Genomic DNA, 25,724 nt, shown 5'->3' on the forward strand with positions numbered 1-25,724 from the left:
AGTAACTTGATCATGTCCTGATAATGTCAATGCAATTTTGTACATATATGAACACATAAGCACAAACATTTCTTCAATCGTATACAAAGCCAACTCAGTGTACAGGCGGCGCAGTTGCAAAAACCCAGTCTAGATCTTCCGGGCACCAAGCCCTAAAATCAAATGAAAAGTCCGTGTCATTTCCCGACGGCAGCATCTGTGGCACTTCAACCGCTGGTGGCATTGCCACCGAAGATGCATTCGTGGGAGGAAGAGGAGGAGACTCAAGGTCCTCAAGAATATCCAAATACGACACTTCCTTTTCCTTCTTCTGCTTCATAGCCCGAATCAAAAGCTGTAGCACGGAAAAGGCCTCGGAGATGGTTCTACTAGGGTATCGATCCTTGATCAAATTAATAGTCTGGATAGTATAATGCAAATCGCCCAGGGCGTCGACAGAGTCCATGGAAATTAAAACACAGCAGAACTGAAATAGAGTGCTGAGCATGTTCCACCATGCCTGGCCCTTTTCAGCGAGCACGGTGGCTGCCTGTACGGCGGCATTACCGATGGATATAATTTGTTGCGAGTGTGCTCGTTGGATGATGTTAACCTCGTTATTGACTCGGATCCGTCGGTGCAGGCAAAAACACACATCTGCCGTGAAGAGGGTCAGATATGGATGTTCTTTCGTCTTGTAGGCCTTGACAGCCTCAAACAGATCCGTGAGATGCTCCACGTCGCTCTCAGACCCAGCTGTCCCATCCGTCAAGGGAAGAAAACAGCCCAAATAGGTTAGAATTGCGGCATTGCTCTCATCATGACTTGCATAGGGGAATTTCCTGGTGACGCCATGAAGAATTACAGGCGTGCGGCCCAGTTCATGGGATATCAACCTGTTTCCCGCACATGCCATCCAGAACAAGCTTCCGCAGGCTGTAGAGTTCCACATGCCGGGATAGTTGTCGAAGCCGCTCTCCTTGTGCAGTCCCAGTGACTCGGCCGTGTGCATGGCAGAGCAGCTGGCAAGCCAAGTGGTATGCGGCGTTGCCGTTGCCCGGAGGTATAGCGAACGGAAAAATAGAGCTGCGAGAAAATCGATACTCGGGTTGTTGAGAATCGCTTGATCTGTCAAGATGCTCTCGGCGTGTCGAACAATGTGAATCTCGGGTTGTATATTACTCGTCAACGTGAGGATGGACGACATGCCAATGATGCCCCCGATAAGCGCCTCAAACGGCAGGCCCTGTGAGGTACCTGTGAAATGCTTCTCGGTTCGATCGATCAGAGCATCAAAATCCAAGAATCCACAAGCAGGAAAGTCCACTGCAAAGAATGCCCGGATGTAGCCCTTGGCCATGTCCAGCGTGACCATAGTACACAGCGTATCACCCACGCGGCATTGCGGCTGGTCTCTAACCTGCAGATTCCACACCAGAGGCTGCATCTGAGGCAACAAGTCGGATTGCAGCTGAAGCCCGAGATATCTCGGAAAGGCCTCTAGGGAGTGCCTCCCGATGTACCTTGCTGGCTGGTCCATGAACAAGTCTTCATTACTGCTGCTGCCTTGCATAGAGTCCTCTGGGGTCGACAGAGCCTGCAGTGAACTGTCACGAAGAAGGCTCTCCCCTCCGTGCAAGGCCGTCACCTGTTTCGTAGGCACATCGGTAGATAATACGTCCTTCTGCGTGGAAGTCTCTCGGACACGTCGTTGCTGACGATAGCCACAGGGATAGCCGTATCCATAGCAAGTGTCACATGGATAAGCACCATTGCACTTTCTCTTTCGACTGGAACACGAGATGCAGGCTTGGCGCGTGCGTAGCCGCTTGGTCCCGGGTGCTTGTTGCGCCATGATCGATATCGCTCGGGGGCCAAATTAAACAAGTGGTTTTTTTTTTTAAACAGATGATTTCAGAAAGAAAGAGAAGAATAATTCATCCGCATTCGCCAGGTTCCCCGGACGGACAGACAAAAAAGGGCACAGACGAGTGGAGAAAAAGAGCGGGAATCGGCTTGCGAAAGAACAAAGAAACGCGTTTACGACTGCGAATCAAAATCCAAGAAACCGTGGATAAACTTGTCAGAACTTAATGTCTGGACACTTCGCTAGTACCCCGCAAAGAGGCAAAAGTCTGGGGTAGACAACAAAGACCGCCCATCGTCAAAACATATCGTATGATGGTGGCATCTTTGTCACAACATCGTCACGACATCCATCGCGGGGGAAAATGCCGCGTTGCAAGGGTTTCCATTGGATAGCTGCCACATTGAGCTGAAATTGAAGCCCGATGAGTACCCTGCGACTGCATGCATGCATTCCGCCTCCAATAATGCGTACAGAATTTGCGTGCTAGAGTTGGTCTGAGGACCGCAAGCGTCGGGTATTGCGGCAGTTGTTACAGTTGTCCAATAGATCCTTTCCGTTGGAGTTGGCTCGGAAAGCTGTTTCTTTGTTCCGGAGCATGTTTATGCTGTGGTACCTCGAATAGCAGTGCCCGTTTTGTATGTTGTCTGAATGAATAGCCATTGTTCGGTTGTCGGCCCAAGTCCGGTAATTCGGATACATCATATAATTTTGAAGGAGTACATAGTAGTGAGTGCAGTTAGTACACGCATGCAGCAGACTCGAAATCCAGGTTTCTTAAAGTAGTACGTATAAACCAAAACTCCGGTCATTATTCCAATTCCAACCAGCTTTAAACTCATCGCCAAACGCCAACACTCGACCAAAATCCAGACGTAGCCCAGAAATTCAAAATGACACAAAAAGAATATCCAAGTCGTTCATTGCTTCTCATTAAGCATATTGCCCACGCTCTCGAGGGCTTTGGCCTCGGCACTGGCAATTTTTCTTCCGGGAATAACCGTATTGCCATCACCAAAGGCGGGTTGTCCGGATCGTTCCAGGTGAATTCTAATCCTACTGTCGATGTAATCTTGTCTCTCGTCGCGCTTATTCTGGCCTTCTGGAGCGGTGTTTGGCAAAGAACGTAACTGTTCCCGTAGTTTCTCGGTCATAGTGTGTAACGCTGGCAGCTGGGATAGAACGAAATCTGTGTTTGTAGTGAGAGACTGGTTCTGACCCACGCGAAGAATGTCCGCAGCTGGGCCAGAGGTAAGGAAGCCCAGACTGGGGAGTCCTTGGCTTGCAGCGGTTGTGTTTTGGTTGTCGGTCTGTTTCGTATTTGCTTCTTGTGCAGTTGAAAGAATAGTGCGTAACTGGGTGATGACAGCTTCGTTTTGAGCGGATTCACGACGAAGCGCTTGCTGAAGTTTCCGTGTCTCTTGTAATTTCTTTCGTTGTAGGCTGATGGATTCCGGCGTGGGGGTATCAGGGTTCTTCTTAGAAAAGGACAGACTCTGTACGCAATCGCGAATTAGCCATTGTACTTTGCAATAATAAAAAAACCGAAATGTCGAAATACCTCATAATGCGCCAACTTCATGTGGTTGACGATATCATCAGGCACCGTCAGGATGTTTCTCAGGACATAAATTTCGAATTTGTCAAACGACCTGTCGACCGAGGATTCAAACAGGGTTTCCAGCTGGTGCAATCCATTTTCTATCTCCACTCTCGCTTCAGGATACTCAATGTTCCCATCTGCATCCGTGTCTGGTATCGTCGACGCGTTGGCAGCATGGCTGAATCCGAGGCGTTCGGGCGGGGTGTTGAGAAGACCCGTTTCAAGGCTGGATATGGCTTGGTAGATGAGATTGTTGATTGAGTTGATTATGTCGTCGATCAAGGACTATATATCAGCGCATATATCGTATTAGCATATGCTGTTCTGTCGCGCGAGCTTTTTCCTGTGAGGTTTCTCTAAATGTCACCCCGCAAGGTAAAACACAAGAGATTCGCAATTGACTTACAAGAGGGGTGTAGCTGAGATGCTCGGTGAGCAAAGAATTCGACGCATCGCTCATCTTGCCTGGCTTATTTTCTCATCTCTTCTTGTCGAGTTGTCTTGCAGTGGAAGCTGTTTTGACTGTTGTCGCAACTGGGATTAAGCGGAACAAACAATCGCCCGCACGCGACGAACAGAGCCCCACATGTAATTACTGTGTCGAGCAGTTTTGTGATTGACTCCGCCAGGGATTAGCGTGGAGGATAGAACATAGAATGAAGCAAAAGTAATATGTCAATGACGTGAATAAAAAGAATTCGGGATTGATTTAATGATACCTGAGAAGATGGCAGTCGCATCGTTGTCAAGGTGGATTGCACGCTAACCGTAAACGGATTATAGTTGTCGACGCGGGTCACGCGTGGCACATTGAAATGATTAACCCTCTACACGCACGCCAGGAAGCCGCCAAACCCTTCATCCTCAGACAATTCTCAAAGCGATATTTAATCGACATTCAAGTTATAATATTTCTAAAGAACGTTCTTTTTTTACAAACATGGCCCCCGACGACGCTGCGCAAAAGAAGCGCAATCGCCTGCCCTTCAAACCACCGCGACAACAATCCTCAACTGCGACAGGAGGCGTATCCAAAACCACAAAGCCGAAATCTACATCTAGGAAATCTACATCATCGACGACAACTCCTGGGCCCTCAGCGAGTCGACGAAAGTCAACAGCGACCAGCGCGAAAAAATCAAAGGCCACAGTTGAATCGGAGGACGATAATGATGATGATGATGATGGGTCTTCAGAAGACGGGTCTGGGTCTGGCTCAGTGAATGGAGAAAGGTCGCAATCTCAAGAACCGGACTATATTCTAGCAGAGATAGTTACGAATGAGAAGTCTCGCGACATCGAGTCTGGGGAGCCTGCTATCCCACCGAAGCTTCTGACGAAACTCTTGCACCATCATTTCCAGAACCCAAAGACGAAGATTGCCAAAGACGCAAACGAGGTGGTTGCAAAATACATTGATATATTTGTTCGAGAAGCATTGGCTCGAGCGGCGTATGAGAGAACAGAGGGGAATAAAGATACGGGCGATGGACGGCCGTCCATAATGGATGGATTCCTTGAGGTATTCCTTTTTTTATCTGCATGCAAATGTACAGGAAATATCTAACTGGAATTATAGGTGGAGGATCTAGAAAAATTGGCGCCACAGATGATACTTGACTTTTGAAGGAAACGATGGAATGACTATACGAGGCGTTTGGTGTTGGTATTCCATGGGACATAGTATGGGTTTTTGCGGCAAATGAACACGAATATATGCATATTGCGATGTAGAGCATTGGCTTGGATTCTTGAACCTGACCGTAATTCGTATTGCTTATTGAATTGCAGGCTGTGGGTTGGATTTGGCCACCCAGCTGAGCTCGGTGTTGCGAAAATGGCTGTACGTCTATGCTGTACTCACTAGGAACCGTTATATTCTAACAGATCGACGGACGAGTCGATTCTCGGTGAGTGCCCAGCAAATTGACTTTGCGCTATGAGTATCGGTCGAGATGATCTCTTTCAGTCGCTGATCATGGAGGTTGACGGTGTCGTCGTTGGCAATCACCACGTGGGACTAAGCTTAATTAACTGGAATGTTGCATGGCACCTAAACATGACTGCTCTCAAGGGCGCTTCAATAGTACGAGTGTCAAGTGTCAAGTGTCAAGTGTCAACCACGACGTTGAGGTGTCATGTTGTAGTTGAAGAGTCGCCCAGGCAACTGGAAGCAAGGACGCTTGTCAAAGCATCTTTTGTGAGGTGACGGTATTGTGGTCGTCAATAGATAAAACACAGTTAAGCCGTTGCATGTCTGGCTGGCTACTCCGTATACGATATTCTCTTGAGCCGTCCTTTCAATGTCTCTCATCCTCATAGCAACAATAATAATTCGCCGGTTGACGTGAAATAACATCATTTGCCAATCGAAGACGCAGGACACAATCTAGACAAGGTTAGCGCCGTGTCGGCAGCGCGAACGCAACGAAGCGGCTCGTTGGACGGTTCGGGTCCGTTCGACGGGTGATTGCAGCCATGATTGGGCGGACCCCTGGCTGTTCGGAAATGAGCTTTCTTGGCATGCAGCGGGGCAGAAATCCTCGACAGTTTGAGTTTCGTGTGCTTGAAAGAAAGGAGCGTGACAATGAAAGCTGAAACAGACAATGTGACAGTGGAAGAGGAAGAGAGAGAGAGGGAGACGATGATGATAGTGGTGGTGGTGATGGAACAGCAATACGAGAGAGCTCGCTCCTTCCTGCTGCGCACTCTGCGTACTTGCAACGTACGAACTTGCGAGCAGGAAGGCACGGCCCTCTGGATGAGGAAGGAGCGATCGACGCCACTAGCGCCAGAGCCCCTGGCACCTTCCCCCGTTGGGCATTAGGCGGCTGCTGCCGGTGCCTGCCAAGCCCCGCGGCGCCGTATAGTTCGCGATAGCCTCTCCCCAAAGAGTCTCCATCAGTCTCCATCGCACGCGCAGCTCGCCAGTCACCGCGACGCCTGAGCCATGATCCGCAGTTCCTGTCGCCTGTCTCCGAGCCAGTCGCCGTTATGCGACCCTGCGAGCCAGTGATCTGGACAGGCCGCAGCACAGTCGTCGATCGTCGCGCCGACTCATTACTCCGTATTATTAACTAATAACAATCCATTCATCTCTCGCCCCAAGCCCGACACGAGTGAGCCACTCCACTCCCTCCCCCAGAGACCAGCCCAGACAGGATTTTCCTCTTCTTCTCCTCCCCTGGCCCGCCTTTGTTCGCTCGCTGGTCTGTCGCTCGTTTCGTTTCTCTTCCTGACCACAGTCTTTCGTTTACCAGTGCGTCTCTCATCATCATCACGGTCTCTCTACGATCGCGACTTTCGATTGCTCTCTCCTTGAAGGTGACCTCAAAAGAACAACACCACTGCTGCTCGACTGCCGTTTTCGCGCGCGCGCGAACCCAAAGATCCCGGGCTGAGATTACCGCACCTTTGACCCTTGACTCTTTTCTCAACACAACACACCACCACACGTCACCATGCGCGCAAACACAATGGCAAGCCGCCTTGCGGCCATCGTTGGTCTCGTCGCCATCGCTGAAGCTGCCCACAGCCACGGCCATCTCCACCACCGGAGACACCCCGACACCGAAAAGCAGACGGAAAAGCGCGGTGGACAATGCGAGTTCCCATCCGACGCTGGCTTGGTTGCTGTCACTCCCGACGAGCAGAACGCTGGATGGGCCATGAGCCCCAACCAGCTCTGTGAGCCTGGAAGCTACTGCCCTTACGCGTGCCCTCCTGGACAGGTCTCGATGCAGTGGAACCCTAAAGCCACCTCCTACACCTATCCCCTTTCTATGGTACGTACCTGCGAACTTTTTTTTGTTACGAATTCGACATCTGACAGACCTAGGATGGTGGACTTTACTGTGACGAGAGCGGCACCATCCAAAAACCTTTCCCCGAGAAGCCATACTGTGCGGACGGAACTGGCGCTGTGAACGCCGTCAACAAGGCCGGAAAGCCCCTGTCCTTCTGCCAGACCGTTCTCCCTGGAAACGAAGCAATGCTTATCCCGACTCTTGTTGAGGAAACTGCCACTCTTGCCGTTCCCGACCCCTCCTATTGGTGCTCAACTGCTGCGCAGTAAGTACATCATGATAATAACTAGATATTGCTTCTTGTCTGACTTGGAACAGCTTCTACATCAACCCTCCCGGAACTGGTGATGAAGGCTGCATTTGGGGCACAAGCGACAACCCAATCGGAAACTGGGCCTACTTTGTCGCCGGTGCCAACACTGACTCGGACGGAAATACCTTTGTCAAAATCGGCTACAACCCTGTTGTGCAAGAACCCGCCACGCCTTTCCGTGACACTCCGGCTACTTATGGTGTTGAAATCACTTGCGAAGATGATGCTGGCTGCAACGGTCTCCCCTGCAAAATCGATCCTTCGTCCGACGGCTTGAACGAAGTCACCTCTAACGAATCGGCTGACGGAGCTGGTGGTGGCGCTTTCTGCGTGGTCACTGTCCCCAAGGGCCAGACGGCAAACATCAACGTCTTCGAGGCCGGAGATAGCTCTGCTCCAGCCCCAAGTGGCCCTGCTTCGACCACCTCGCCAGCAACCTCGAGCGCTCCCCCGACTACTACATCCACCAGCACTACGAGCACGTCCACTACCCCAACAACTACCAGCACCAGTACTACCCCTACCACCACAACCACCACAACCACCAGCACTACTCCCACCACTACATCTACTACCCCAACAACTACCACCACCAAAACCTCGACCAGCAAGCACGTGAGCACCACTAGTCCTTCGTCAACCAAGACCACCCCATCGTCTACCCCTGCATCTCGCACCCCTTCGGGAACCTACAGCTATGCGCCTCACGTCTTCATTGAAACCGGCTCTGGAAGTGCTGGGTCGCCTACCGGTTCTTCGGGAGCATCGGCCGCCTCGGCCACTACCTCTGGAGCAGCTGCGCCCATGTCTACCGGCTCCGTTGCCGGTCTTGCCTTGGGCCTGTTCGCCGGTGTCATGATGCAACTCTAGATTCTCCTACTATAAGCGACCCTTTCATCCTCCTCCACTTCTCAGGATCTCCCACGACATCACGTGTGCTCATTGATTCTGATGATTTTTTGAATTTTCTTCGATTATATACCTTTACGTTTTGCTTCTTGATCTAAAGATCTGATACCCCCCTTTTTTTTATTTCTTTTTAGATTGAGATCTAGCAACAGTGTCTCATGATTTTTCTAGAGTTGAGTTCTTGAGAGAACTTTACTGTATTATAATGTTTGATACCTTTTTTTTTTGTACAACGCCATGGGTCCTGGCAAGTGGAGGTGAGGTCGTCTTGTTGTGTTTCTTGTTTACAAGAAACCCCTTTCTCAGAGAGACGGAGAGAGAGAACAAAAAAAAACGGAGAAAAAGATTGAACTTGTTCAGAGAACAAGTACAATTTGATTCCGAAATTGGGCCTAAACTTCTTTTTCTTTTTTGGTTTACCAAGTCCAACTGTCGCTGTTGACACAGCATTTCTTACTTTTTTCAACACATTTTTTTATTATTTTTGATATTTCGTGGTTTTTTTTTTGTTCCTTTTCAACAGGCATGTAACAATATGGCCGAGTTGGTTTTTGGAGTAGATATATCAATATGCATACACATTTTATTAATGCTAAAGAGGAGTCTTACTATGGAGTGGTAGTTGAGGTAGAAGTTAGTATTTCTTTCCCCGGATTTACACGTACGTACGCTTTCGCCTCAAGTTCCACATTTTGCTTGAAAGTATTGATCATCAACCGCTGATCATCTAAGTTTCAATATGTGGTGTAGATGATGTTGATATCATGATCGACATGCAGAACTCAAATGACGCAAGACTACAGGTGCAGCCACCAGTTGACGATCTGGGGAAATTGGAGGAGATGAGGATCGTCCACATGTACATGTAGATTTTCAAAATTCACAATAGGAACCAGAAACACATGAAACTGATTTGTGTAAAATTCAATGATATATATATACACTTGCATATCAATTGATATTGTCGACATATCGAGCCTTTCCTCCTTGGGGATATGACCCGCTAATCCCTCTAAATTATTCAGAGTTATTTAGAATTGTATGATGAGATCAAACTATTAAGAAAACACTTATATAAACTAATCTAATTACTATATATATTAGAATCTTATATTTACTCTCAGACCTCGCTTGCCAAGATCCCGAAGTTTGCCATCGAGCGGCTAACCCAAAAGGGGTATTCCGATTACTCAGAACGGAAACTCGTCCAGCATCACCTAGCTTGATATCATTGACCATCTGCACGACGAAGCAGAAGCTCCCAATCGATGGAATAAATGCCTGTCCACCATGTTCTACAGCTTCGCACCCCCGCGATCCGGCCCAGTCGCCAAACGGCGCAAGATCCGCCGAGCATGCGATTACTGCCGACTGCACCGAGTCCGCTGCGATGGCGCGGTGCCTTGTTCCCAGTGTATCACCAACAAGGTCCAGTGCGTTCATCCGTCGGTCTCACAGAAGCAACAGAAGCAGCCAGCCTCTACACGCAGTTCTGCGGCCCATACGGCGGTGCTTCCAGTTCCGGTTCCTGAACACGCCGTTCAGCCTGTACAAACAGCCCCGGATCAATTGCCCCGGGCGGAGTCTGGCTCAGTCGACCATACCTCAACTGACCCTTGGATAGAAGGACTGGGATCGATGATCGAGTTCACTTCGCGGATTAACAACTTTTGCTCAGTGGTATCAAAGATGTCGGTGCAACCGTCTCTTGCCCCAAATGATCCCCCGCCGCCGCTGCCAGGAACCTCTTATGAATCGCCAGGCCTGTTGCAAACGAGGGAACACAACAGCGTGGATGTGGGACATTCAGCGCAAGGGCTCCAAGCACGTCTCTTACACCTTTATTCGACTCGGTTTTATTGGCTGGTTCCTGTTGTAAACCGTGTTGACCTTCAGAATCAATCGCCTTCTGCCATGTCGCAATCTATGCTAGAAGCCATTATGGCTTATTGTCTACAGTCACTATACCATGCAGGACTACACCAGCGCCTGCTCAGCCTCCGTGCTGAAATAGGAGGATCCGATACAGATCAGAGCGCTCTGGACATTTCAATCGCTTGTTTTCGGAGGGCTTTGGCGTACAGCGGCCATTTCGTTGTTTATTCCCAACCATCACTGCAAGACATTCAACGCCACATCTTCATGTCCCTTTTCCTCCTTAACACCGGAGACTTTCAGGCCGTGTATAATATCACTGGACTCGCCATTGGACTGGCCAAATCGCTCAATTTGCACCATCAGCCGCCGTCCCATCTGCCCGCCGAGGAGGCAGAACTGCGTCAACGCATCTGGTGGACGCTGCTGCATATTGACTTTCACTGCTCGCGTTATCTGGGGAAACCGACCGCGGTGGCCCTGAAAGATACAACATGCGCTAGGCCACGTGCGATCTCCATAGCCACTGATTTAGTTCCCTTAGAAATAGCTTTCCACAGTTGCTTAATGTCACTAACAGTAACAGCACGAAAGATCGCAGAAGCCTTAAATGCCCATCATGATATAGCGTGCAACCATGAATTTATCGAACGAATTGAGTGGCGCGCTGAGCTTCTATCTCAGGAGATCAGCGAACTTCAACGATGGCGGGACAGCCTGCTACAGACTCCTCCATTTGCCAACCTACGGCTTTCCAGCAAAAAGCGCCGGCCAAGGACCTTTGAGATCGAAGGGAATGCATTTTACGATGAAGACAGTTGGATGAACGGGGAGTCGACCGCCCGGATACTGCAATCCACTCTACTGGAGCTGCAATATCACGATATTGTGATTTGGTTTCATCGCCCCTTTATTCAGTTCCCAACGCGCGGTTTAGTTCCGCAGCGCAGTCCTCACGCCGATATCCACGCTACTACAGCTCTCCATCATGCTTTCACCATGATTGAAGTCATACATTCGCGTACCCTAAATCATGATGCTCTCTATGGGTGTTGTGAAATTTATCAGTACGTCTGGAATGCTGGTCTGACGCTGATCGGCTTCATGCTGGCTTACCCCCTATGTTACTGGTTTCCCGAAGCCCGGAAACATGCCGAGACTTCACTTCGGATTCTTGAAGCTGGTGGGGTGTCCAATACTATTGCATCTCGCGCTACACATCTCACACAGTACCTACTTGGGCGGGTGGATGTCTTGATGGCTCTGCTGAGATCCGATCAGTGCGCAAAGGATACCACCGCTGGCAACGTGCATCGCCATAAAAAAACTATAGATGAAGTTGATTTATTAGCAGAGGAATCTTCGCCACCAGCCGTCCCAACACCAGATTCTGCTTTTGACGCACTGTGGTCCTGGGCGGACACGGTTGATCCTGAGACTTGGCACGAGTATTGCAATGAAATCAGCGATGTTTTGACCGACATTCCGGAGATATTATAGGTCATCAAAGCACATTAACTACTAAGTTCCTGTACGATAAAATTATTCTGGCAAATTATTGTCTTTGCCAGGCGATATTATTACGGTTTTAGGGCAACGACCCCAATTTATTTGGATTTTCATTTTTGGATATCAGACACGGCGATAATAGCCTGGCTTAAATCTTGAACTCTTGGGATTGCGACGCAACAGTATAAAAGAGATAACATTGCTACTCGGCTGCTATAAACTTCTGTCTATAAGTGCCTGGATAGTCGAGTCACCGAGGAACGGCCCCAGAGGTTCAAACCCTTAAATAAACTGGCCAACTTTCAATTTGTCCGAAGAAATAAGTTCATCCTTGCGAGCCTCAAGCTCCTCGACGTCCCAATTCGCCACCAGGTGTCGACCGTTCAAATACTGAGGGCGTTTAGCAGCCAGGTACACGGTGACAGCTCCGGTCAGTTCGGCTACAAGAATTCGAAATTATGTCAGCTTTTTACAGTATGCACAACCGTAAGAAAAATTTTTTACCAGTGTCCTTTGCAAAAGGTTTGAACGGATCCAAAGTCATGTCCGTGAGCACAATACCAGGTGAAAGGCTATAGGCCGCTACGTTTGGGTTCTCCAAGGGCAGGAACTCGGTAAACTTTGCAACTGCAAGCTTGCTAACAAAGTAGCTACTCAGAGACGGAGGTGTTAACGCGATTGTGCTGACAAGGTTCACAATTGTGGGCTGTATGTTAGCTGCTGCTAAACGTAAAAACGCCGCGGTTACTAGGTATGTCCCACGCACGTTGACTTCAAAGTCTTTCCACCACGTCGCTGGGTCGGCCTGATCAATTGTCGCAATGGAGGAGAAGACCCCTGCGTTATTGATGAGGGTATGTGCTGTTCCAAACGTGCTCTTGATCGAGTCGATCGAACGTGATACCTCGGATTCGTCCGTGATATCCGTTGGGAGGGCTAGCACTTTGACGTGAGGATAGTCTGCCTCGATAATTGACTTTGTCTCTTCCGCCGACTGCGAGAACCGTGTAATGAGAACAATCCCAGCTGCACCGGCTTTGGCGTGGGCCAGTGCAATTGCCTGAAATACCAAGTCAGTTCCGCATCTTTTCCCTTGTTTTTTTTTTTCTCCGCAGGGTTTTTACTCTTCCAATTCCCTTTCCGGCACCTGTAACGATAGCTACTTTACCCTGCTGTGAGAGGTCGGACTTAGTAGGTTCAATTGCCGAGTAGACGTCCCGGAAGTAAGCTTTTGTTATAGAGCCCGCACGGGTGTACTGATCCGGATCGACTTGAGAAACTGACATTTTGTTGACTTGGCAGAAGGAAAAAGGGGATTAGGTAGAGGTCGGAAGTTTGGGGGTTTCGGGGGAGAGGGAGGTCGGATTTATTTTTATCTCCATCGCGGAAGTATGTTTGCCGAAAGGAGTAAGCATTACCGCTTTGGGTATTCCGGGTCTTGGCCTCTGTGCTTTACAAGTGCAGTAGATGTTCCTAGCACATAAAATCTAGACAGTTGAAGGTTACTTTAAAATCCAAATATCTTGGTTTGTTATTTTTCTGTATTTTACGTCGACTAGCTTCACCGACAATGGACACTCCCACGGAGGCCAAAGGCAGCGAACCGGCAAATGACCATGAGATTAACCACTTGGTGGACGACTTTCTGTCACGTCAAATCAGCTCCGCCGGTGGCTGTGGCAAAATAATTCTCCGTGATCTCTCTGTCATAGGCGCAGGTGTTGGAGTAAGTTTATTTAACTTCAATCGCCCATGTGTTTGAGCCTGTTTATACTAAGCTCAACGCCTCTCCACAGCATCAACTCGTGAGCAATGTCTCCGTGGCTCTGGCCCAGCTCTTGGATCTGGCAAAACCGACTACCTGGTTGTCAAGAAAACCTCCATCATCGCGCGTGCTGCTCCACAAGATCACCGGGACTGTTGGCGAAGGGGAAATGGTGATGGTTGTCGGCCGACCAGGGAGCGGTTGCAGCACGTTTCTCAAATCCATCGCCAACATGCGTGAAGAATACTTGGGAATGGAGGGGGATGTGTGGTATGGATCATTCGACGCCGCCACCGCAAATAAACTCACACAGGGCAAGGTCGCCTTTGTGAGTAAGCAATCGTCAATCGAGTGTGCTTGGCGATGACCACTGACTGGGCTTGATAGCGGAGGACGACGTTCATTTCCCTACTCTATCGGTCAAAACCACCCTCCGGTAGGTTTCGGACATTTGGCTCGCTGTGGTACCTCGAAAGTCTAATAAATCCCCACGGATAGGTTTGCTCTCAATGCACGACGCCCAACCTCAGACCCCGATCGCCAAACATGTATTAAACGAGACCTCCAAACGGTTCTGAAGCTCATGGGCCTGGACCAGGCCGCCTCAGTTCGTGTTGGTAATGATTATATTCGCGGAGTCAGTGGCGGTCAACGACGGCGGGTCTCGTTGGCCGAGGCTCTTTGCACACGTGCCGGGTGAGTTCGCATGCTGGACAGTCCAGGGAACATTTTCGAACTGACTTCGAGGCTTGCAGGCTGTTCTGCTTCGATAACCCAACTAGAGGTCTAGACTCGTCGACCGCTATTCGCTTCATCAAGGTCCTCCGCGAGTATACAACTCGCAGTCGATGTGCGACGGTCATGTCATTATACCAGGCCAATGATCCTGCCGTTTCCCTATTCGACAAGGTGGTGGTCCTTAATGAAGGCCACGTTGCATACTACGGCCCTATGTGCGAGGCGAAAGGATACTTCGAATCACTTGGCTTTTGCTGCCCGCCCCGAGTGTCAGTGTCGGATTTCCTGGCTTCCATGTCCGGAAATCCCAAAGGTCGAATTGTCCGCGATGGGGTAGAACGGCCAGTGCCAGTTGAACCGATTGATTTCCAAACCAGGTTCCAGGAGACTCGTTTCTATCAGCAATCGTTGGAAGAGGCCCTGGCCCCTCCACAGGTACCCTCGCCGCCCAAGTCGCCAGGGTACTCTCTGCCGTTTTACCGCCAAGTCTACGAATGCACCTTTCGCCATTACCAGGTCAATCTCACTGATAGGGCGTCATGGATCGCAGAGGCAGCTGGAACAATTGTCCAGGCCCTCCTCCTAGGCACCCTGTTCCGCAATCAACAGGACGTTACAGAAGGGCTTTTTACACGCGGCTCAGCCCTGTTCTTTTGTGTTCTAATCATGAGCCTGCAGGCTTCGGCCGAGTTTGGCAACACTTTCGTTCAGCGCCCAATCCTGCTGAAGCAAAAGTCCCTGCTGTTCTATCGGCCAGGAGCCTACGCACTCGGACAGATCCTTGCCGACATCCCTTGGAAGCTGGTATTTGTACTGTACTCCCTGCCCATCTACTGGATGATCAATTTTCAGCGCTCAGCAGGGAATTTCTTTACATGGCTTGTGGCATTGTACATAGGTATGATAGCCCTCGGCGTGACGTTTAGGGCAATTGCTGTCTTCACAACCTCACCAACACGAGCTGTTCTGCCAGTGGGATTACTGGTGAACACTCTCATCATGTATACCGGGTTTTACATCACCCCACCTGGAATGAAGGTCTGGCTTTCGTGGTTTCGACATCTCAATGTAAGTGGAATGTATTTTGCGGATGATTACGATGCTGAGTTAACCGTTGTTAGCCAATGTACTATATGTTCGAGTCCATCGCGCTCAACGAAATTGGGTCTAGCACATACGCATGTAGTGATCAAGATACAGTTCCACGGGGACCTGCATACAATGAATCAATATATCAAACATGTGCAGTACCTGGATCCGTGCCGGGAAATCTGACGCTATCCGGAAACTTGTACCTCATAGCTGAATATGGGTTTGTCCACGCTCACAAATGGCGCAATGTTGGTATTAATGCCGCGTTCTATGTCTTCTTCTCTATTATGGTGATGTGAGTACTTGACCTGTCGTTTTGTAGCTACCACTAACTCGTAACCACTTTTAGGATCGGTATGGAAAGGTTCCGCACCGCCGGTGCACAAATGTCAACGATTTTCTATCGCCATCTACCTCAATATAAAAGTACTTCCTCTTCCACATCAGACATCGAGAAACCGGCTCCTGGCTCTGAAGCTATTGACGAGCACAACCAAGTTTTGGGCGATCTTGCTTCTGGCTCACTTGGCGAGGACAACCACCTCTTTGCCTGGAGAGGACTTTCTCTTGATCTAAGCAACAAAAAACGTCTGCTTCATGAGGTTACTGGTATGTTGCAATGGCATCGGTATAATGAGCGTTGCTAATGGATCAGGATGGCTTGTGCCGGGCTCTATGACGGCTCTGATGGGAATGTCTGGGGCAGGAAAGGTAGGTCCTTTTTTCCCACTGGCGATGAGCAAGAGACTGACTCGATTTTCCGATATTAGACGACGCTTCTCGATACTTTGGCCCAGCGAATTCAGATTGGCGTCATATCTGGCAATCTTTTGCTGGACGGGAATACGCTACCCGCATCAATGGGACGTAGGACTGGGTTTGTGCATCAAAATGATATCCACCTCAACTCGTGCACCGTGCGAGAAGCGCTCCAACTTAGTGCACGTCTTCGCCGTGTCGCATCCGTTTCTCTGGAAGAAAAGATGGCCTACATTGAAACTGTTATCCGCATGCTTGATATGGAAGATATTGCTGATGCGATTATCGGCGTTCCGGGAGCCGGGCTGAATTTGGAGAGACGAAAACGTGTTAGCATTGGTGTCGAGCTTGCAGCTAAGCCAGACATTCTCTTGTTCCTTGATGAGCCAACTTCGGGGTTAGATGGGAATTCGGCGCTCTCGATCGTCCAACTTATGCGAAATTTGTCAAATGCCGGTCAAACCATTCTGTGCACAATTCATCAACCCTCTTCCCAGATGATTGAGCTGTTTGACTCACTGCTTTTGCTTATCCCTGGTGGTAAGACAGCGTACTTTGGCCCACTTGGACCCCGGTGCACAACTATTATCGACTATTTTGCCCGCTATACGCGTCGCTGTGGAGATACCGAAAACCCAGCGGACTACCTGCTGGACATCAGCGCAGATCCTCGAATGGACTGGCTTCTGGTTCGTCTGTCACTTCCCATTTATTGGTTCTGTAACTGACTTTTACTTTTCAACGACAGACCTGGGAACAGTCACCCGAATATACCAAAACCCAAGACTACGTTCAAAGTATAGTTGACGGAAAAGACACTTCCAAAAATCCCAGTTCCGATAGGGCTCATGCTGCATCATACTTGGAGCAATTGCACGTTGTCACCAGCCGTGCATTTACCAACTACTGGCGTGACTCGGATTACGTGCTAGGAAAGATACAGCTGAACATATGGATGGGACTGCTGAACGGCTTAACTTTTCTCCAACTCTCGAATAATCTGGTGGACTCCCGTGGACGAATGTTTTCAATCTTTGTTGGTGTCATCACTGGCCCTGTGCTGAGCCTTCAAATTGAGCCTCGCTTCGTCATCCTCCGCGACCAGTTTTTGGCTCGGGAAAACGAGTCACGCGTGTACCACTGGAGTGTCTTTGTTATTAGCGCACTTGTGGTTGAAATTCCATTCACGCTGCTCGGCGGGCTCATCTACTGGCTTCTTTGGTACTACATGGTCGGCTACTTCTACATCTCGACACGTGCAGGATATGCGTTCCTGATGTACGAGCTCTACTCCCTTTTTGTTGCTAGTCTGGCCCAGTTGACTGCAGCTATCTTCCCAACTGCTCTTGCGGCACAGGTAGCGAATGGGTTTATCTGGCTGGTGGTGAACACATTCAACGGTCCCCTCTCGCCTCCACCCCTGACTCCCACAGGATGGCGTTGGTTTTATAACATATCGCCACTGTTCTACTTTATTGAGGGTATTGCCTCGAATGCCATGCACGCATTGGAAATCCAATGTGACCCATCAGAAATCTCAGTCTTTCGTGCACCACCTTCGGAGACTTGTGAACAATACACCTCCCAGTTCTTTAACATGTCTTCTGCGTCAGGCTATCTCATCAACCCGACAGCAACTGGACAGTGCGAATACTGTAGTTATTCAAATGGTGATCAATATGTAAGTTTATCACCTTTTCCCCAACGTGTCCAAAAAAGGTTTGTGATGCTAATAGATAACCAAACAGATCACACAATACGACATGTCATACTCCGAGCGTGGCAATAATGTTGGGATCTTTATTGGCTTCATCATGTTCAACTATACAATGACCCTTTTCGCCACCTACTTAATTTTTATCTTCAACTGGAGAAAGCGATACCAGAAGTGAGAGGCTATTCGTCATTGCTAATCATCACCAAGCGCTAGCAATGCCCTGGGCAGCCTAATTTGCAAAAAAAAAAAGTAAACCAGAACCGTCTGTGCTGAGATAACTTCACAACTAAAAGCTGTAATAAAGTGAGAAATTAACTTCGATGAAAAATAAAATAACCATAGCGAAAGAACACCTCTCGAAAAAAGGTTCTAAATTATAAGAACAACGAGCGCAAGATGGGCGCGAGAAGATGAGTATAGTTGAAAGAAAAGATTCCGCACAGCGACTTGTGGAGCTATGCCTAATATGGCAACTGCCTGCCTTCCTTCCCTCTGCCTTCCTTCCCTCTGCCTATAAATCTGCCTGGAGGCCATCTAGACTTTGTTCCTCTTTCTTCTACAACAAAACTTCATCCTGTTACTTCCTCTCATATCCCCCTGAAACCACAAAATGACCACACCCATCCCAACAATGGATGCAATCGAAGCCGGCCAGTTTCGCGAGACCCTGACAGCCGCTGTGCGCCAGCATGAGGTCAGATACACCGACGCTCACAGTTTGTCAATGAGATGGGAAAAAGATGATACCGAGGCGGATAAAGATACCGCACGCTTCCAGATGATGTTGCAGGCTTTGCATTTTCCTGCTGCCCACGAATTGGTCATCAAAGAGAACGATTCAACACCTGGATGGACAGCACGGGGCAAAATACGTGAAACCCTCGCTGCCGCAAGGAGAACAAGCGGAAGATCAATCGTTATCGTCCATTACGCTGGACACGGCGAACTCGACAGCAGCAGAGACCTCATGTTGGGCAAGACTTCCAGATTCAGTGCCGATCGATTCTTGATCTCGCTAGCACTGGACAAGGTTTACGATTTACAAAACACCACGAACGTTGATGTTCTATTCATTCTCGATTGCTGTTACGGATATGCTGCATGTCGCGCGTCAGAGGTGACCGACCGAGTGGTTGAGTTGGTGTAAATTGGGGGTAAAAATATGTGTTAAATTGGTTAAATCTATGAGCATGGGATTCTAATTTACATGGCAATTGGATCGGTTTATATAGGTGTTTCCTTGGCAGTTTGATCTAATTGCATAAATCCATATAATTCTAAATAATTCAGGGGGATTAGCGATTTGCACTCCTAACTTCTAAGCAGGATAAGCCGCCTAGTGACGAATTGGGACTGATTTGGTTCGTAGGCAGGCACCCTGAAGGTTGACAAAGGATAACAGGAAACAAAATAACGGTAGCATAGGGAAACCCCCCCCCATCCTCATTGCTCCGTTCCATACCAGGAGAAAAGAGCACTGGCTGAGCTAACGGAGCATTCTCCTTCGATGGCGGTGAATAAGGTACAGCCTCCTTCGATGGTGGTGAATAGGGTACAGCGGGCTTGTTGCGAGTGAGAAGATTACGCCCGGAAGTTTCAGTGACTAGCCTGTAGCCCCTGATTCCGGCAAGCTTCGAGTACACTGCGTATGCTGAGCTCAAAATTATGCACATACTTCCAGGTTCAAAAACACCCTCAAGGAAAATACCAGCACTTGGTGGGATTGTTTCAGTCCAGGCAACGAACTGCTCCAGACCCTGCGGAGTGATGTTATTGCTGGTATGCACTTTGAAGACGGCACGGCAGGTAGGAGGGATGCTAGATGGATTGATAAGACCACCGAGGGGCAGGCAGACGGATCTGACGCCCATCTCTAGCCCGTGGGCGGGTTTCTTCATGGCATTTTCTCGCTGACGAAGTGTCTCAACAACATTCGCAACCTCCGCGAAACGATGGCCAGCTCGCTTGCGGTGGCATATGTCCGGTGATAGTGTTCCTTGGTGGAGCGTTGGCCAGGGGTGAGGTTTCGTCGCTGGCCGCGATGACCTCCGCCATATTATTAAGCAAGTGCCAAGATCTCGAAGTTCGACATCCTTCACATTTTCCATCGTCCGTGATTTTTTTCTAAATCCCTGTGGCATCACCGGACCTTTTCATTGCGCGATAAGAGCGCCGCATTACCTAATAGTTAGTCGTGGGGTAGCAATATTCCCACCAGATCAAAAAAGCACTCACTCACTTCTTCTGTACACGTGTGGTAAAGGACACCTTTCCAGTTTTATCGCTTGGGATAGTTTTTATTTTAGCAGAGCTTCATTATTTTTTCCCCCTTGTTAGCTACCTGCTGTTCAGAACAACACAAAAATGCCGATCATCACCAATTTCACACTGCCCCCCTCTCAGGACGCTCTCACTCTGCCTCCTGACTCCAATTCGGCATTCTTCATTGCCTTTTTGGCCTCGCGCGACCCGAGTACAGGACAGCCATGGTGCCCTGATGTTAGGGCTTCGCTGCCGCACCTAACCGCCGCCTTTTCCGGGGACACTGCGCCTCAGGTGGCCTTTGTCGACGTTGGACAGCGAGATGAGTGCGTTAAATAGGGCACCTCAGATATATCATCTACTGACAGTATAAATACAGGTGGAAGAACCCCTCAAACATTTATCGAACGGATTGGAAAGTCTCCGGAGTGCCAACTCTGGTCCGCTATGAACGAGTCGACGGCAGGGTGAAGGATGTTGGCCGCATATCGGAGGTTGAAATTCTTGATAAGAAGCAGTTTTCAACCTTTATCAAGTCTCAAGCTTCTTTGTGAATAAATTTGTCAATACTTTATTCGATTTCTTTTTCTTTTTCTTTTTTCCCCCCTCCTTTTTTAAACAGAGAAATGTCATCCATAACATTGAAAAAAGTATGTTATGTGAACGTCAACAACAGCTATAGCAGAGTCAATATATATGTATATGTTGATGAATATATCAGCCTATTTTCCTACAAAATCGAATGAAGTCATGTCAAATGTCATATAGACAAAAATGTTTATTTATTTCTCCTGCTGAGATAAGGTGCGGAGACGCTCCCCCGCACCCAGATCACATGACGTCTTATCGTCGGAATTGAATAACTTTCTCCAACGATTCCCTGCTTCTGATTACGCCCGGTTTCACAAACATCACATTTCGATTGGTCTATCAAACTAATATTGTGTCTGAATTACACCCGTAACATGGGCCACTTTGTGACGGTTGCTACATGCAACCTTAACCAGTGAGAATTCCCACACATCTCCTTCCACAGAAGCGTTTGCATTAACCGAAGAACAGGTGGGCGCTAGACTTTGAGGGAAATACAAAGCGCATCATAGAAAGTATTCACCGGGCAAAAGCAGCAGGGGCACGGCTACGCGTGGGCCCTGAGCTGGAAATTTGCGGATATGGCTGTCTTGATCATCTCCTGTATTCCCACCCACGACATCCGAGTTCTGGGATATAACTAGGACTAACTGTTTTAGTGAACAAGATTTATTTCTTGCATGTTGGGAAATGCTGGAAAGGATCTTGACGGATGAGTCCTGCCGTGATATTCTTTTGGACATTGGAATGCCAGTTCAGCACAGAAATGTCCGATACAACTGTCGTGTGATCTGCTTGGATGGCAAAATCCTCCTCATCAGGCCGAAAATGTACCTCGCAAACGACGGAAACTACAGGGAAATGCGACATTTCACTCCTTGGTGCCAGCCACGAGTCTCTGAGCAGTACCATCTTCCAAGACGCATTCAGACTCTGCAAGGCGCTACGCATGTTACTTTTGGCGACGCAGTGGTGTCTACACCAGACACATGCATTGGTGCCGAAACATGTGTATGTATATCTTTGCCCTTAAAGGCTTCATTCCTTTTCTTTTTTGATGATACTCACAAACAGCAGGAAGAACTCTTTACTCCTGACAGCCCTCACACGCACATGAGCCTTGATGGAGTGGAGGTGATAACCAACAGCAGCGGTTCTCACTTTACTTTGCGCAAGCTTAATACTCGGCTGCAGCTTATCACCGAGGGAACTAGAAAAAATGGTGGCATCTACCTATATGCAAACCAACAAGGATGTGATGGTGACCGCCTATACTATGATGGATGTGCCATGGTAAGCGAGTTTTCTAGCGCTTTAACATCTTGTTCTAATGATTCAGGTTGTTTTAAATGGTGAGGTAGTTGCCCAAGGATCTCAATTTAGCTTGAACGATGTCGAGGTTGTGACGGCAACGGTCGATCTTGAAGAAGTCCGTGCATATCGCTGCTCCATGGCCAGGGGTTTCCAGGCCGCCAACTCGAAATACAAATACGAGCGTATTCAGACCGTCTTCGAATTGAGCCCCCCTGAGATGGACTTGGACCTCAGCATGACCCCTAGTATTCCACTTACCCCTCGGTACCACAGCCCCGAAGAGGAGATTGCTCTATGTTCGGGGTGCTATCTTTGGGATTATCTCAGAAGATGTGGAGTTGCTGGGTACTTGGTCCCCCTCTCAGGCGGGATAGACTCTTGTGCAACGGCGACGATCGTTTTCTCCATGTGCCGACTTGTCATAGAAGCGGTAAAAGCTGGAAACGCTCAAGTCATTGAAGACGTCAAGCGGATTGCCAAATATACCGACAAACTGCCAGAAACCCCACAGGAGCTTTGCAATCAAATATTCCACACGGTATACATGGGAATGTCCAAGCAGTCTTCAAAGGAAACCCGGCAGCGAGCAAGAGATCTTTCGGAGGCTATTGGAAGCTACCACGTGAATCTCGACATTGATGAGGTATACGAGGCGCAGAAAAACCTTGTCAAGAGCACTTTGAAATTTGATCCCAAATTCAAAGTCGAGGGAGGAACTGCAGCCGAAAATTTGATGCTGCAGAACATTCAGGCACGATCCAGGATGGTGACAGGTATGTTGTTGTTGTCTTGGAATCAAAATATGTTTCCCGAATGGTGTATTGACTTTCTATAGCATATGAGTTTGCCCAGATCCTACCGACGACTCGAGAGCGTCCAGGGGGTGGCAGTTTGCTGGTACTTGGATCGGCTAACGTTGGTGTAAGTTGTATACAATGCCTGTTAAATCTTTCTTTACTGACGTTGACATTAGGAATCCTTGCGAGGGTGCGTATCACGAAATATTACATATGCTATTTGTTGGTGGCGATGCTTCGTCACATCAATGAATTTTTTTTCCCGGTATATAGGCTGATGATTTCTCATTATCAGATACCTTACAAAATACGACTGCTCCAGTGCCGACATAGTATGGTCCATACCCACCAGCTATTGATATTCTGCTGACATTTGAAAGAATCCAATCGGAAGCATCGACAAATCTGATCTGAAACGATTTATTGCCTGGGCCGAGAAAGAATTCGACATTCCTTGTCTGCAGGAATTTTTGACCGCAGTACCAACTGCCGAACTCGAGCCCATAACGGAGGTGAGTACATAAGAGGAGAATAGGCTAGGGAAAAAAACATTGCTGACAGAAAACAGACATATGTTCAGTCCGATGAAGTCGACATGGGAATGACCTATGATGAGCTAACCGTGAGTTTTACCCCTGCTCAAGCAGAATTTTTTAGTTACTCACAAATACAAGACATTTGGTCGTCTACGAAAAGTCAACAAACTAGGTCCGTACGGCATGTTCCAAAAGCTCGTCCATGAATGGGGCAACGAACGGGCACGTCAACCCGGCGACGGAGGGCCTGTTCTCGAACCCCGCCAAATTGCGTAAGTTGGACACATGATACGATTGAATATATAATTGACAACTGTGTAGTGACAAAGTCAAACGCTTCTTCCATTACTGTACGTCGGCACTTTTTGAAGTTTCCCTTCTCCATGGCTTCGCGGCTATTCCTCCAGGTCTTGTTGCTAACGACTGATGTTACAGACGCGATCAATAGACATAAGCTCACCGTGCTTACCCCGTCTATTCATTTCAATGACTATTCTCCAGAGGACAACAGATTCGTATGTAGCTATCCCCATTGATTTTTCCCGAATGCTAACGGAGTTAAACTAGGACCTGCGACCTTTCTTGTATCCGTCGTTCTGGCAGAACTGGGGATTCAAAAAGATTGATAAGGAGGTGGAAAAGCTGGAAGCCAAAAAACAAAAACACTAGATCAGTTCTTCTATATAGACGTTGCTATTAGAATCTATCCATTGCCTCTTTGGGAAAAAGAAAACGCTATTCCATAATTAGACTAGTATGGTTGATAACGACGTCAACGTCTCCACGTGGGGCAGGACATCTCCAGCCCTTGAGCTTCACGCAACCACCTTTCCATGTCACTGCGCTATTCTCTTGATTATAAATATAAGAAAGGGGAAAATGCCACCCACTCCCCAAACTGTAAGGCCTCTTTTTCTTTTTGCTTCCTACTTTTACGTCCATAAAACCTCTGTATTATCCAAATTTACCCCGCGTATCCTTTGCCAACAATAGTACTGTTGCCTAATGATTTCATGATCCAAGCACTGAAACTATTCTACAGGCAAAGCTGCAATCAACCCTCCGGTTACTCATACCTCGCCTCCGACTCCTTCAGAAAAAGGACAACGCGTCCTCAGTCGCCCAGCGCCGAGAACTCGCGCAACTCCTCGACAATGGCCGTGATGCGTCAGCGCGCATCCGAGTCGAAAATGTCATCGCAACTGACATCGGCGTTGAGGTGATGGAGATTGTCGAGCTGTATTGCGAATTGCTACTTGCCCGCGCTGCGGTCCTCGATCAAATCGCCTTCTCCGACAAAGGTGTACAGGCACGTAATAAAGCAAAAGAAGAGGCAAAACAACTGTTCGAAGCGGGAGCAAAGACAGGAGGACCCGCTGAGCATAAAGATGGAGGGGGAGGTAGAGGATTTGGATGGTTTAGTAGTTCACGCACGACTGCGACGAAGACCCCCGAAAAACCACAAATAAAGCATCAGCTAGAGTCTACTGGCGACGAAAGTGACCAATTCGATGAAGAAAACTGCTATATCAACCCGGCCATTGACGAGGCTGCAGCGGCCATATTCTACTCCTGTCCTAGGTTTCCGCGTGAAGTTAAAGAATTGACAACCCTGCGCACATTATTGATGGAACGCTGGGGCAAGGAGTTTGCGACACTTGCGCAGGAGAACAAAGCTGGTGTCAAACTCCCGGATCGACTAGTTAAACGGCTTCGCGTGAAGCCCCCTTCGGAGGAGCTAGTTGAGAGCTATTTGCGGGAAATCGCAAATGCATATGGAGTTGTTTGGCCGGCGAACCAGGAAATAGAAGGTGACATTCCGGAGCTTATGCAGGAAGAAGAGGATCAGCCAGCGCCATCGTCATCACCACCACCACCTCCAGAATCTGGGGACATAGGAAACGCCCCAGGACCACAAACTCCACGGAAAAACCTTCCCGATATGCGTCTAGGTTCTGAAGCAGATGAGCTCTCACGCGCCACGCCGCCGAAAGATATTGGCACGCACGATGTCACCGGCAAGAGTCCGGTCAGTGTTGCGAAACCGGGTCCTCGTAGCGATAATCCCGAGCCTAGGGTGAGAATACCTGGGGAAAAGGGGAATATTGCAGGCGAAGAGAGACCGGGGGGTGGCCTACAAAGGAAAGATAGCAAAGGGATACCGGATGTAGACGAGCTGTCAAAAAGGTTCGCTGCCTTAAAACGATGATATGAGACTACACCTCTTGTTATAATCCATTTTTCATTGTGAACGGACTATATAAGCTTAATGTACTGCAATATGCCCTCAAA

The 25,724-nt window shown here is 48.6% G+C and overlaps 10 protein-coding genes across 10 annotated transcripts; 7 read left to right on the plus strand and 3 right to left on the minus strand.

Annotated features, from left to right (window-relative positions):
* Positions 1-94: 94 nt before the first annotated feature.
* TRUGW13939_08918 (uncharacterized protein) lies at positions 95-3,909 on the minus strand (the record flags this gene model as incomplete). Its single annotated transcript, XM_035492043.1, has 4 exons — positions 95-1,756; positions 2,797-3,342; positions 3,408-3,734; positions 3,856-3,909. 4 exons carry the CDS (start codon positions 3,907-3,909, stop codon positions 95-97), a joined length of 2,589 nt encoding a protein of 862 aa, XP_035347936.1.
* Positions 3,910-4,389: 480 nt separating this feature from the next.
* Positions 4,390-5,076, plus strand: TRUGW13939_08919 (uncharacterized protein; the record flags this gene model as incomplete). The annotated part of the gene is made up of 2 exons (XM_035492044.1): positions 4,390-4,971; positions 5,029-5,076. The coding sequence occupies 2 exons, from the start codon at positions 4,390-4,392 to the stop codon at positions 5,074-5,076; spliced, it is 630 nt and encodes a 209-aa protein (XP_035347937.1).
* A 1,834-nt stretch (positions 5,077-6,910) lies between these two features.
* Positions 6,911-8,438, plus strand: TRUGW13939_08920 (uncharacterized protein; the record flags this gene model as incomplete). The annotated part of the gene is made up of 3 exons (XM_035492045.1): positions 6,911-7,234; positions 7,288-7,520; positions 7,574-8,438. 3 exons carry the CDS (start codon positions 6,911-6,913, stop codon positions 8,436-8,438), a joined length of 1,422 nt encoding a protein of 473 aa, XP_035347938.1.
* Positions 8,439-9,767: 1,329 nt separating this feature from the next.
* TRUGW13939_08921 (uncharacterized protein) lies at positions 9,768-11,852 on the plus strand (the record flags this gene model as incomplete). The annotated part of the gene is made up of 1 exon (XM_035492046.1): positions 9,768-11,852. The coding sequence occupies one exon, from the start codon at positions 9,768-9,770 to the stop codon at positions 11,850-11,852; it is 2,085 nt and encodes a 694-aa protein (XP_035347939.1).
* A 291-nt stretch (positions 11,853-12,143) lies between these two features.
* Positions 12,144-13,147, minus strand: TRUGW13939_08922 (uncharacterized protein; the record flags this gene model as incomplete). The annotated part of the gene is made up of 3 exons (XM_035492047.1): positions 12,144-12,301; positions 12,366-12,921; positions 12,986-13,147. 3 exons carry the CDS (start codon positions 13,145-13,147, stop codon positions 12,144-12,146), a joined length of 876 nt encoding a protein of 291 aa, XP_035347940.1.
* Positions 13,148-13,431: 284 nt separating this feature from the next.
* TRUGW13939_08923 (uncharacterized protein) lies at positions 13,432-18,107 on the plus strand (the record flags this gene model as incomplete). Its single annotated transcript, XM_035492048.1, has 11 exons — positions 13,432-13,587; positions 13,658-13,958; positions 14,014-14,062; positions 14,125-14,322; positions 14,382-15,432; positions 15,486-15,751; positions 15,806-16,065; positions 16,112-16,167; positions 16,227-16,904; positions 16,964-17,896; positions 17,964-18,107. 11 exons carry the CDS (start codon positions 13,432-13,434, stop codon positions 18,105-18,107), a joined length of 4,092 nt encoding a protein of 1,363 aa, XP_035347941.1.
* Positions 18,108-18,542: 435 nt separating this feature from the next.
* TRUGW13939_08924 (uncharacterized protein) lies at positions 18,543-19,079 on the plus strand (the record flags this gene model as incomplete). The annotated part of the gene is made up of 1 exon (XM_035492049.1): positions 18,543-19,079. One exon carries the CDS (start codon positions 18,543-18,545, stop codon positions 19,077-19,079), a length of 537 nt encoding a protein of 178 aa, XP_035347942.1.
* A 148-nt stretch (positions 19,080-19,227) lies between these two features.
* On the minus strand, positions 19,228-20,040 carry TRUGW13939_08925 (uncharacterized protein; the record flags this gene model as incomplete). Its single annotated transcript, XM_035492050.1, has 1 exon — positions 19,228-20,040. One exon carries the CDS (start codon positions 20,038-20,040, stop codon positions 19,228-19,230), a length of 813 nt encoding a protein of 270 aa, XP_035347943.1.
* A 256-nt stretch (positions 20,041-20,296) lies between these two features.
* On the plus strand, positions 20,297-20,748 carry TRUGW13939_08926 (uncharacterized protein; the record flags this gene model as incomplete). The annotated part of the gene is made up of 2 exons (XM_035492051.1): positions 20,297-20,520; positions 20,574-20,748. 2 exons carry the CDS (start codon positions 20,297-20,299, stop codon positions 20,746-20,748), a joined length of 399 nt encoding a protein of 132 aa, XP_035347944.1.
* Positions 20,749-21,159: 411 nt separating this feature from the next.
* On the plus strand, positions 21,160-25,641 carry TRUGW13939_08927 (uncharacterized protein; the record flags this gene model as incomplete). The annotated part of the gene is made up of 15 exons (XM_035492052.1): positions 21,160-21,200; positions 21,257-21,388; positions 21,445-21,796; positions 21,863-22,078; positions 22,125-22,872; positions 22,935-23,020; positions 23,073-23,086; positions 23,192-23,228; positions 23,277-23,408; positions 23,465-23,518; positions 23,571-23,704; positions 23,754-23,782; positions 23,868-23,947; positions 24,000-24,065; positions 24,475-25,641. 15 exons carry the CDS (start codon positions 21,160-21,162, stop codon positions 25,639-25,641), a joined length of 3,288 nt encoding a protein of 1,095 aa, XP_035347945.1.
* Positions 25,642-25,724: the final 83 nt, after the last annotated feature.

This window comes from Talaromyces rugulosus, chromosome V (genome assembly GCF_013368755.1).
Source record: "Talaromyces rugulosus chromosome V, complete sequence".
Classification (NCBI taxonomy): domain Eukaryota; kingdom Fungi; phylum Ascomycota; class Eurotiomycetes; order Eurotiales; family Trichocomaceae; genus Talaromyces; species Talaromyces rugulosus.